At 30.0% G+C, this 12,737-nt stretch overlaps 1 protein-coding gene across 3 annotated transcripts in view; it reads right to left on the bottom strand.

Moving 5' to 3' along the window:
• Nucleotides 1-2,451: 2,451 nt before the first annotated feature.
• LOC122269156 (uncharacterized) overlaps nucleotides 2,452-12,737 on the bottom strand; it is a 112,886-nt gene continuing 102,600 nt past the window's right edge. For 2 of the 3 annotated variants that reach the window (XM_071182933.1, XM_071182934.1), the window contains exon 7: nucleotides 2,452-12,646. In XM_071182933.1, the coding sequence (XP_071039034.1) occupies nucleotides 11,692-12,646 (955 nt within the window). In that variant the 3' untranslated portion in view covers nucleotides 2,452-11,691. The remainder of the gene's footprint in view (nucleotides 12,647-12,737) is intronic. The other variant, XR_011637122.1, reaches the window with a different exon arrangement.

Raw genomic sequence — 12,737 nt, 5'->3', positions numbered from 1 at the left:
ACCCTGATTAATGGTACATAATAAATTGTTTTCATGATTAACCAATTTTGCATTAACAAGGTTTGACTGGATTGAGTTTTTTTCAGAAAGCGTTCTGTAGTTTTTTCAGAGAAAAGCAAATTATGTTAATGAACTGTGCAACTAATGTTGTAGCTTTGTGAGAAAAACCTAGTTTCATAGTGAAAATGCCTTTCATTTTAGTTTGATTTTTCAAATCAACAGTTATTTTTTGGGACATTCTGTATTTTTAGAGAAATACATAGTCTACCACCACAGAAAATCCAATTCTCTAGTATATAAGACACGTTAACTACGTACCTTTTCATAGATAAAGGTTGATTTAACCAATGACTCTCCCCACACCTACCTCCATAAAAACTCCCTCCTCTATATGAATAGTTTTGATGGAACTTATCCACCTCCTCGTGCTGTTGCTACTCAGTCCCCACAACGTATACACTAGACCAGGGTTCCCCAACCTATTCGTTCCAAAGAGCAACTACCAGAATGGCGGGCACCATTTATTTTTTCAAGATAATTTTAAAGTTGATAGACATAGGTAATAATACACACTACATATAATGCACAAAAATTTAATTGAAAAAATTAATTTAACATATGAATATAATTAGTATTAATATTCTTGTGTAAAATAAATGATTACTAAATAGCTTTCAAAACATGCGAAGTATAAAAATTATTTATAAAATACAGTCAATGGGGTCCTTTGTATGGCATTCCACTGGCCAGTGCTTCATAATTGGGAGAATATGATGAAATTCCTGCTCGCAAGCAATCGTCAAGGTGTTCATCTCTAAGTCAGGATCTATATTTCTATTTTATGATATTCATTGTCAAAAACAATGATTCACACAAGTATGTGGAACCAAGAAACGACTTTATTTTATGTGCTGCTCTTTTTAAGAATGGAATTTATTCCTTCAAACTATATTCCAGAATTTCTCATCTGATATGATAGTTTTGAGGATAATGTCATTCTGAAGATCCACAATTTCTATCTCCACTTCGTCTCGCTTTACTTGAAGAAATTCCGAAATGTATGTTGCTATTACGATTACATTTATTTGGTTTTTAAAAAGATTAACAAAAAATGTTATCAAAGGCTCGATGATATTAAATTCTTGAAAGCGCTTTTCAAATTGATCTTTAAGCAATTGGAGGTTAATGACAAATGCTGATATGTCAATTTCACTGTTACCTATCATTTTTTTTCCATGTTTGGAAAATGCACAGAAGGCTTCATTTTTCAAATGTGATATTACAAAACTAGCTTAGCTCTGAACGAGTTTATAGCCTCTCTCATTTTTGCTATATGTTTGTCCTTTCCCTGCAGCTACAAGCTTAAATTATCTAGTTTTCCCATTATGTCCGTAACGGAAGACAAGTCTGCTAGCCAAAGAGGATCTCTTAGTTCTAAAAATAAAATGTTTGATTTTTTGACTGCAAGATAATTTTTTATTTCTTCAATTAAATGTAGAAATCTATCAAGTACTTAGTCTTTACTGAGCCAGTGTACTTCAGTATGTATTTGCATAGCATAAAATTTGCAAAGCATTTAATGGGAAAATGGAAAACTGAAATATTTTATTGTTGGGCGCCTTGGTGCCCGCGAGCATAGAGTTGGGGACCCCTGCACTAAACTGTTAACAGCAACACAGGATCAGTACTCAAAAAGTACGGTGAACTTAATACTGCTCACAAAACATCAGTGAATCAACTAGTGGTATAAGTTCATCGAATTCTATCACAGATATAATTCTGTTGGGGGATTGCTTTAATGTGTTTACCACTAAAAAAAAAATAAAACAATTTCAATTCTCTCTAGTATACAAAACATGTTAACTAGATTCTATGTTGGGGTGCCTTTTCATAGACATGGTGCGTAGCGTTTTTAAAAAGTGCATAATTTCGTTTTTAAAAAGCCCTTAAGTTGCTTTTTACATGGGGTGTTTTTAAAAAGTGCTTCATTTTTTCCTTTTCGAATAGGGAATGTCGGATTTTCTCCGTGCATTGTGTAAAACTGTGCTTTTCACATTGTTCTATTCAACATTTTCACAATTCATTTTGGCTTACATTCGGTTGTTAGCATAGGAAAGCACCAATCATTATCTATACATGTTTGATGAAATACTTGTGAGTCCGCGTCTACCGAGCTGGGTTTGGTGAGATTATTGCACTCTCTCATATGTGCAACTCTGCTGCATTTTGAAAGATATTCTCAATTTCAGGCTTCCTCCCTCTGATATCGAACTGAAAAATCTCTTGATCATTTTATAATGGCTTATGTAATCAAGAAAATAGTTCTTTGTCAGAAACTAGTTATTTTATCATGTTGTCTTTGAAAATTATTTTGTTAATGTATATAGTGCTTAAAAGGTGCTTATTTTTTGTTGAAAGATTTGGCTATTGTTAAAAGTAATCAAAAAACAGTTGAATAAATGGTTTTATTTTCTCAACAATACATAATATCAACGTAATGAAACACTCTCATATTTGAAGCATAGGCAATAATTAGATAATGAATGAGATACAAATATGGAAGAAATTCGTAAATTGAGACAAGGGTTTGCGTGACTTCTATGATTGGAATAGAAGAACGAAACACTTAGTCTACATGGCACTCTTTTGTGGAAGGGTGACCTTATGCATCTGAGGACTCTCACCAATTTCATTTAATAAATATGTTACTGGGTCGTTTTTAAAGCATTTAATTGGAAATCTTTTTTTCTTTGTTACACAATCATGAGCCTACAATTGGACTTCCCTAAACACTTCTAACAGTTTTGAATAGTCAAAACTTTCTTTAATTGCTTGATCTAAACCAGAGGTTTCCAACTTACATAAGGCTGGGGGCCGCAATTAAAAGAACCAGTCAAATGCCGGGCCTCAACTTTATCAAAATTTTATATAGGACTCTTTTATGTTTCAAGGAACATTAAATATCAGACTTCTATCAAGTTGTACAAAACAAAAGTATTGAATACAAATCAAAATACGAAGAAGATTTTATCTGAGAAATAAATTTTTTTGCACCGTTGATATGCTAAATTTCACAGAAAAGAAGAAATTAGGCTTCTTTTTTTTTAACAAAAGAAAGGTATTTTAAACCCATATAGATTTTTTACTAAAATTGTCTGCAAAAAAATGACAACTTATTTTAGTTCGTGGGCCGCCAGTTGGAAACCACTGATCTAGATGTATGAAAATGAAAAAAAAATCCCTCGATTCACGCCAATAGTGCGTTTCAAAACTAAAAGCAAGAATACTTCTATTTGTACTTAATGAGCCAGTCAATTAATTTGTGTTAATTTTTGTTTAGAGGACGCCATACTGTGAAGGAAAATTTTCCTTGCAAATTCTCTTTTTTCCTTCATTACTAATTTAAAAGAAAGAAAAAGTGAATTCAGACAAACCTGGTTGGTAGGGCACTGGACCCATGCCCAGGAGTTCGAGGGTTCCATCCCAGCTGGCCGAAGACTCCCTATGTTGTCAATGGTGACTGATGCTCGTTAAATCTGTCGAGTCCCAAAGTCCTCCATGTTCACATTACAAATCAATACCTCTGGGGGTACTGATTCAGGAGTTTTCTAGTCTTCTGGATTGGTTCAAAAATTTCAAGGCTACGAAGTTGAACATTAGTAGTCGTAGAATCAAAATTGTGTCGGCTGTTCAACGACGGTTATAAAATAAATTTTAAAAAAAACTTAGAGTAAGCATTGAAGTTTCAAATACTGAAAAGAAAATTCTAAAATATACAAATGAAAATAAATTATAAGATGATAAGTTAAGATTACGCTTTGGAGAAGTTCTCTTCCAATAATTAGTTCGCATTTTAATATTTAAAATTTTTTTTTCCAGCAATTGAAACCTCGTGACTTACTCTAGGTTTGCCCGAACTTTCTTTTAAATTAGCAATGAAGGAGAATTTGCAAGGAAAATTTTCTTTCGCGGTATGGTGCCCTCCTAAGTGCTCGCAATTTTATCTTGCATCATGAAAATGAAGATTTTAGAGTATATTTTAAGAGCTCTTAAAGAAAACAAAACATGCTTGACTGTTGTAAACACCTGTAAATATTCTTGCAATATTAATAACAATTTTTGTTATGTACTATATAATTATGCATGGCACTTTTTTTCCAAGATAGAAAAAATCTGTTTCTTCTGACTCAAGTACTTTTTTTTTTCTTCTAAAGAAATATCAAATATTATTAAGAATTAAACAGTTAATAATTGTTAGTTTCAAAATTGTATTAATTTTCTAACTATTTCGTGTATCATTCTTTATATATAGGAAAATTAAAAAGCAACGATTAATCAATTTCTTCAGTAATTAAGATCTCTGTAGTCCTTTAATATTTATGCAAATTAGTATAATAAAACTTTATTGTATTACATACGAACTGTTGAAATAAAATAATTAAATTTTATTATCTCTACTAAATTTGCTTCTCCCATTTTATTTTAATAGTTTATTCCACCCCCTGAAGGAAATAGTTTTTTCCCCTGAAATAATGCTAATCCTGCATACCTTTTGATCTAATGGTCGGATCTTCACTAGGATTCAATCTTAATGTTTCTAGTTAGGAGTTAACCTCAAATATGCTAATTATTTAAAGCAGACGATATTTTAAGTTATGAAATCGAACTAAATACATCTTTTTCGATGTATTCCGATTTCGAACCCTCAAAATATAGGGTATAGCCACAACCTGGGAAATAAGGTCTCTTTAGTTAGATCAGCAAAACTAATTTTAAATATGACTTTTTAAAATTCGATTTCGCGGGTACTAATTGACGGATTTCGCTCAAATTTTGCTGTGTGAAATTACATTCTTAAAAATTTTGTTTAAAATGGTATTCCTAAAAATTAAATTAAATAAAAAATAATAAATATTTACTTAGTTTTTTTTTTTTTGCATTAAATTATCTTTGGATAAATGAATTTTATAATTACGGTTAAAAAAAATTTAGTTCTAAAAAGTTCTCGTGATATGGCAAGATACGCAAAAAGTAAAATTAACATTAAGGCGTCCAATTTTGAATAGCTCTCATGCCTATACAAAGGGAAACATATTTCCTGGATTTCCAGCTATCCCCTATAGTTTGGGAATCCATGGAGAGAAAAAAAGGAATACAATTTATTTAGCGCAATTACGTTTTGCGTCTTAAAATGTCGCCTGGATTAATTAATTAGCATACTTGAGGTTACCCCTTGAACAACTCAGATTGAGTCCTGAAACATGAAGATCTGTTTTTATATTATAAGATATTCAAGATGTTCCCTTTTTTTGCTCACTTTATATAGGAAAATAATGCTTTAAATGAAAGATTCTCTTTTCAAATCTTCGTTGGAATGAAAGATTATAGAACAACCATTGTAAAAGTAATCAGATAAAATGAATGCTAATTTTACTAAAAATAATTGAAATCTTTAACCAATGTATAGTGGATGGTCACCCTTCCAATGGGATGGCACACAGGCATACGTAGATGGCTATCGCGTGACGTCAACAGGTCACATGACAACATCTTATTATGCATGGAGTACCAACACCACTTATAAATACAAAGCCACCAACAGTATATCAAAATTAAGATTGTGATTTTAGTTTTTTTTTCCTAATTAAAAAGTTTAGTTGTTTAATACTGCTTATAGAGCCATTTTATTTCTACTGAAATGTGTATGTTAAAATATTTTTGCGATTGATTTATTAAAAGAAATTTTAAAAAAAGAATCACTTAAAGAACTGTCGTTCATATTTAGATAGAATTAATTTGATTTCTTAGACTTTTTTTTTTCATGAGAAGGTGTGTGGTATTTTTAATAAAATGTTACCTATTTAAGGTTGGGTCATGAACTTCAGCTTCTATGCTTATAAATAACCAAATGTATTTTATATTTTTCATCTGCTTTTTTTCTATTTTCCTTGTTCTGAAAAATTATTTGTCCCAAAATTAAGTTTTTGGAAAACTAGCTCTATGACTACGTTTCAATAAAATAGCTTAGAATTTTCAATTTTTGAAGAAAAAAATGGCCACTAACCTCTCACCTATATTGCTTTGTAATTATAATAGCATAGCTCCCATCGTTTTTTAAAATATTCTCTAAAATTGCATAAGTTTCCTAAAAATTCCTCATTAAAATGTAATTTTTACACAATTTATTGCTTGCTTGAATCTTTAAATCAGTATTACTGATACAAAATGTCTCAAGCTTCATTTATAATAATTTTAAAGTATAATAATTTTTAATTTTTTTTTTCAATAATTAATTGTCTATTACTATTCAAAATTATGATTTAACATAATAAAGAAAAAAACATTTCAAGTTCATTTAATGTTGTTCATAATTGCAAAATATTGCAGACCATTTATAGTTATTAAGTGTAATAAAGTTTTGTATTTTGATGCCATCAAAATTCCCCTATATGTAAAATATTTAGTATATTATGCAACAGTTATCATGAAAATCTACCTGTGTATGTTGACAGCTATGTAATAGTGGTGTTGTTAATAAAAGATCTCATTATACCTGTTATAAGAATAGATTTCAGTATTTAAATGATTTGAAATACATTTCAACCCTATCTAATCTTGTATGTAAAAGGCCCTTTGCCTACAAAAGAATTATCACATACCTTAAATTTCAGATACATGGGGATTGAGTTTCTACTATGCATTAGGAATAGTACATGCAATCATTACTACATTTACAACGAACCATTTTAGAAAAGAAGTAATTTATAGAAATTGTCAATTGAGATTTACAAATATGTCACTTTAAACCACAAATTTATCCTTTGTAAATAGAATAGGAGTCTCAAAATATTGTGATTCTCCCACCCTCCACTCTTTGTTACCATGGTTTTGACAAATCTTTTTTTCTTTTCTTTCCCAAGCAAGTATGGCTCTCTAAGATACGGGTGCACAGCCTTTTTAAATGAAGGGCCACTTGCACAGCAGGTAGATTAATGAAGGGCCACATATATACTTAGTCATGTTAGCAGCAAATATGATAATTTTTAAATAAACATTAGTGAAGTTTTTTAATCAGTAAACTTAATAACAAATTAGCAAAATTAAATACTTTTAATATTAATAAAATTAAATACTTTCTTTAAAACAACTTTTTTTACAATAATTAATTTATTAAAATATATATATATATAGCACAATAAAAACAAATTCTTATATCTATTAAATTCTTATACAAAAGATTATATCTTTTCTTTGTTTTGTTTTCCGGATTTTTTTCTTTTTAAGATATCAAAAATTCTATATTTTTAAAAATACTTTTGAAAAATATTTTTAATTACTTTCTTCTCTTGTCATTATTTTTTTTTCCACATTTTCTCAATATTTTAGTTTATACATGTACACATACATACATACAAAGGGGTGAAGTATAAATTCCAACCAAAGAAGAAAAAACTGTCGAGTTAAAGGAGTGATAGTACAAAAAAAAATATACATACATATTTTCTAGAGTAATATAAATTTGAATTAAATATTTTTATTTAAAAAAAATTTATATTTAAGTTTAAGCAAAAATTGAAAAAAATTTATTGCATTCAGAAGCTCCCGCGGGCCGCATGTTGAGCACTCCTACAGTAAGAAATTGGAATTTTCTGAAACTATGGTAATTTTGAAGGGAAAAGTGTGGAGAGTAGGGAAATTGTGTAACTTCAAGATGCCTATTCCATTTATGAAGCAGATAACATATCTTAAATTAACATCTGGCATTGTACAATTCGAAGAGAAGATTGCATTCAACTATCAACATAACATAAATAAAATATGCATACAGACATTTTTACATTCCAAATAATAAAACTGCACTTTATATGTACAAACAATTGAAAGATCATCTCACCAACAAATTTTAGTGTGAAACTGCTTACTAAAACAATTCTCGACTCTTTTTCTTTTTTTTTTAAAAAAAAGTAATATTTACCCTTATTATTGAAATTATTTGATGCCTGCCATCTTGTATCAGATAACAGAGTGCGTAGCGTTTTTTAAAAAGTGCTTATATTTGATTTACGTTTTTTAAAAGCCTTTAAAAGTGCTTTATTTTAATTCAGGGTTTGTAAAAAGTGTTTAATTTTCTCTCTTTTTTAAGAAGAGATTTTTTTTTCTTTGCCGTGTCGATTGTTATTCCAAATTACAAAAAAAAAATGCGTAATAATCATAATTTTCTCTGCAATATTGATCAGAAACTAGTTATTTTATCATGATTATGTAAAGTTTTTGAAAATGTTTTTTGAATTTTATTGATTTTATTTTTATAAATTAAGAGCTTTAAACGGTAGAAAGAAAGAATTTTTATTACTGCACTGATCCTAATTATGATTTTATTTTTTTGGAAAGGAATTAAAAAGAGCTTGAAAAGTACTTAAGTGAAAGCTTGAAAGAATACATAAAATGTGCTTATTTTTTGTTGAAGAATCTGGCTACGCACCCTGCATAAAAATTTTATAACATCTAGTCTGATTTAAGATATTTTTTAGGTCGTTAATAGTATAAAGTATATAGAATCAATAACTTGTTTTTTTTTTTTCAGGATTAATCCTTAGAAGTATTAAATCTTCAAGCATAAATCTTAAATTTACAAAAAAATACTAACTAAATGAGCGACATGATTTTTATGTGTAACTCAAACATAGCAGTCTTTAGAAGTGATTTTAAAAATCTTCATTGACTAATTTATCAGTCTGTATTATTTGCTTTCTGAATTATAAAAATGACTTTTGTTCTCAAATATTTTTAATGTATTTATTTTTTTTAGCAAAAAGTAATTATTTAAATATTAATTTCAAGAAAAATAAATTATAAGAAGATAGCTTAATTTTGGATGCATTTATTTTTGGTGACATGCTTCTTTGTAGTAAAGGGGGAAAAATACAGTAAATTATTTCATTTCAACATAGTTTCTTAAATACTGTTATTGTTTTTAAAATAGTCATACTATGTGTGACAATGCCATATTTATTATCTCATATTACCAGTCAGGATTGTAATTGCCAATTCATCTATATAATAAAATAGAAGGCTATTCTGATTATATTAAAACTTATATTACTTAAAATACAGTATTATTCAGTAGTGGACATTTTTTAGAAGGAAACTATAAGAAAATAATACTGTTTGAATTTAGAAATAATGATAAAGAAAGATTTAAAATAACCGAATTTTTTATTCCCAAGAATTTAAATTGGAATTCCAATCAGTGGGTTTCACATATTTAAGCAAGAGCATTATGGTTAACTTTTTGTAGTTTTTTAACTTTTCACTAAATATTTAATAGTATATTTTGGAAAATAACATTTGCTTTATGGCGTTTTTGTAAGTATTAGAAATTAAAAAAATATATATACGAAATTCTCTCATTTAATAGTCATAATACATGGCTTTAGCTGATATTTTTTTGAGAAATATTTAATTTAAAAATAATTGTAGTAACGTTTTAAACAATTTGATCGAGTTGCAAAATTAAATTTGAAACTGATTTTTAATAAAGTGTTGTTATATTATTGAAGTGAAGTATTTAAGAAAAAGAAATTGAAAACCATATTACAGTTAAATTGAAATATATCAAGCTGCTTAAATACAAATGGTACTTTTTTTCTTCTTTTTCCTTCTATATTGAAGCTATTATATTGCTTACATTAATCTCTCAATTGGAAATAAGCTAGTTTTGTTTAGCTTAATTTTTAATATTCCTTACAATTCTAAGTTTTTTTTTCTCCCATCTTTCAGAAACTTTGTTTATTTGCATCATTACAATTAGTATATTTATAGTGACTTATGTATAAAGGAATAGTACTAGAAGCAATTCTACTGGTTTCTCCTGGTCTACTCGATTAATGAAAATTCTCCTGATTTTTGTACATTTTTAGAAAATTCCCTACAAGTGAGGAAGTTTCCTAAAGAAAATCCCCATTGAAATAGAATTTTTGCAAAAGATTATTGCTTGCTTGAATATTTAAATACGTATTACTGATAAATAGAGCCCGGATTTTGATGACCTAAAAAATCTCAATTAATGCCCTTAAAAAGTGCAAAAAATGCCCTTATGAACTGCAAAAAATGCCCTTAAAATGCGAAAATTGCACTAAAAATGCCTTATGACATGACTTAAATAGAAGCAAAAATATTGAACTAAAACAATGTTTTACTCTTTAAAATTATTATGAGTCGTTTCAAAAAATATAAAGCAATGCAATACTTGTTCTACGTTCATTAAAGTTTGACAAATATGTTTTATATCCAAAAATAACAAAAAAAAGGAAAATATATTGACTCCAAAACATTTTCATTTTGTATAGAAACTTAAATGAATATAACAACTTCCATCTCATAATATTACTAAATATCAGAATTACAGTGGATTATTAAATTTTTTTTTAATATTTTGAAATGTAAACGAGCGTCTCTTGTCTGAAAGCAAATTTTTATACCAGGAGAAGCTTCTTTCAACGTCTACTGATGTTATTGGTGCGTACTTGAAAAGGACGGTCACACTTACTGACAATTCTTCTTCAATTTGAAAAGATGTTGCTTCACCTGTTAATATCTTAGAAATTTTCTTCATTGTTTGGAAGCCAGTGTAATAATAAAAAATTACTAAAAATAATAAAAATTAAAAAGTTTAGCAAAAAATTTAAAAAATGCTTTAAAATGCAAAATACGCCCCAAAATTTTAAAGAAAATGCCCTATAAATCTCAAAAAATGCTCTAAAGGACAAAGAATGTCCAAAAATGCAAAAAAATGCAAATGTCATCAAAATCCGGGCCTTACTGATAAATAATGAAGCGGGCCTTGTTTACAGAGAAAGTTAAAATGATCAGTTTTAAACTTGTTTTCAATTATTCAGAACTTCCTTTTTAAATTATTTTTAAAATTCTTTTAACTGTCTTTGATGAATTAATTTAAACTTGTTTTCAGTTATTCAGAACTTCCTTTTTAAATTATTTTTAAAATTCTTTTAACTGTCTTTGATGAATTAAATGTCTATTATACTATTCAAAATCATGAGTAATACAGATCATTTCAAGTTCATTTAATGTCAATCATAACTGGAAAATATTGCAGTTCTTTGTATTTTGATGACTATAAAAATCCCCAATGTGTAAAATACACTAGTGTAAAAAATGAAGAGAATTTGCAGAATGGGTCGATTATCTCTAAAACTACTGAACCGATATTAATGAAATTTGATGTGTACATACATTCATACAATACAAAACAAATAACCATTCAACTATTGTAATACAAATGCATGATCGTGCGTAACACTCGTTTGAGTCGGAAGGTAGGAGATTGCTTATCTCCAAGTAAGAAATCACGCTGCAAGATCTGTATGAAGGGACCCTCTATTTATTCTGCAACCGCTGTTTCATACCTTCTCTGACTCCAACGAGTGTTGTTACAATGGTTATTTGTTTGGTATTGTATCAATGTATGTACATATTATCATTAAAATCAGTTCTAGAGACAATCGACTGCAAATTCTCTTACACCAGTGTACATTGTGCAATCATGAAATTTATATTATCGTGTAAAATCTACTGGATTTCTCCCTGTCTATGTTGGTGAGTATGTAGAAGCATGTCATCCTAGAGATTTTTTATATAATTCAAATGATGTCTAGAAATAATGAAAAAAAATCAACAAGGGCTGACGCTCATGGGTCTGGAAGTAGAGGTCGAGGAAGAAAACCCGCTGTCTTCCTTTCCCATGTGAATGTCGACTGTCGTGTTCGGAGAGACTCCAAAAAATTCCGATTTGGTCTCGGTCGACCGTGGAGACACGCTTCGAACCGTGTCGGAACTGGGCGAATCCCTCCCCATGCTGAAGTCCATCAACGTCGATCTTTTCAAACCCACGGGTCCAACTTTCATGTTTTCATTGTTCTCAGTCTTGTCGACGTTTACGTCGCCCTTATTGTGCTCCCGACTGACACTGGTTGTAATGTTCGTGGTGGTGGTCACTTTTGGAATGTTAACACCGGGTTTGGTACTGAAGTCGGACGCCTTCACTCCCTTACTACTCTTTATGGACTGATTCCACGTGGTGGCGATCTTCAAGAGGTCGTTTTTGACCGATCTGTCGTCGAGATCGGTCGTCAGAAGCGTCGCGTTCGGGATTTTGTTGTTGCTGACGCTTATTTCGACGTCTACGGTCGTGCCGAGACTGAATTCTTTTCCGTTTTGCGGAACGGTCTCTGTGATCGTTTCCGACGTTTTTAAACTGTCTACAATAGTCTGGGTTCGATTCTTGGGTGCAATGCCAGGAGGTGATTTGGTGGTCTCAATCAATTGAGGATTCGGTGTCGACGTGAACTGAGGGGTGAGCCTCGCGGGTGACTTCGCAGGATCGCTAGGAGTGGTGGAAACCCAAGACGTGGGCCTTTTCCATTCGGGTTTTTTCAGCAAAGGCGGTGTGAATGACGGAAGTTTTTCAAACACATTTTGAGATTTAAGAATGTCTGTAGTCTGGTATGGTGTCACTTTGTTCCAGGTGTTCAGCATTCCACTGTGAGAATTGCCGTACTTCTCATTTGCCATAAGCTGAGATTCCTGTTCTTTGTTTTTAACCAAGTGATAGAAAGATGTTTCTTGCCTGTAAGAAGTAAGTATTTAGCTTATATAGTAAAATGATAATCTAAATCAATGATTCTCAACTACTGTGCCACCAAATGATATAATGCTTT

This window comes from Parasteatoda tepidariorum, chromosome 7 (genome assembly GCF_043381705.1).
Source record: "Parasteatoda tepidariorum isolate YZ-2023 chromosome 7, CAS_Ptep_4.0, whole genome shotgun sequence".
Taxonomy (NCBI): domain Eukaryota; kingdom Metazoa; phylum Arthropoda; class Arachnida; order Araneae; family Theridiidae; genus Parasteatoda; species Parasteatoda tepidariorum.
Note: the sequence above shows the minus strand (reverse complement) of the source record. Positions and strands in the feature narration are given on the sequence as shown.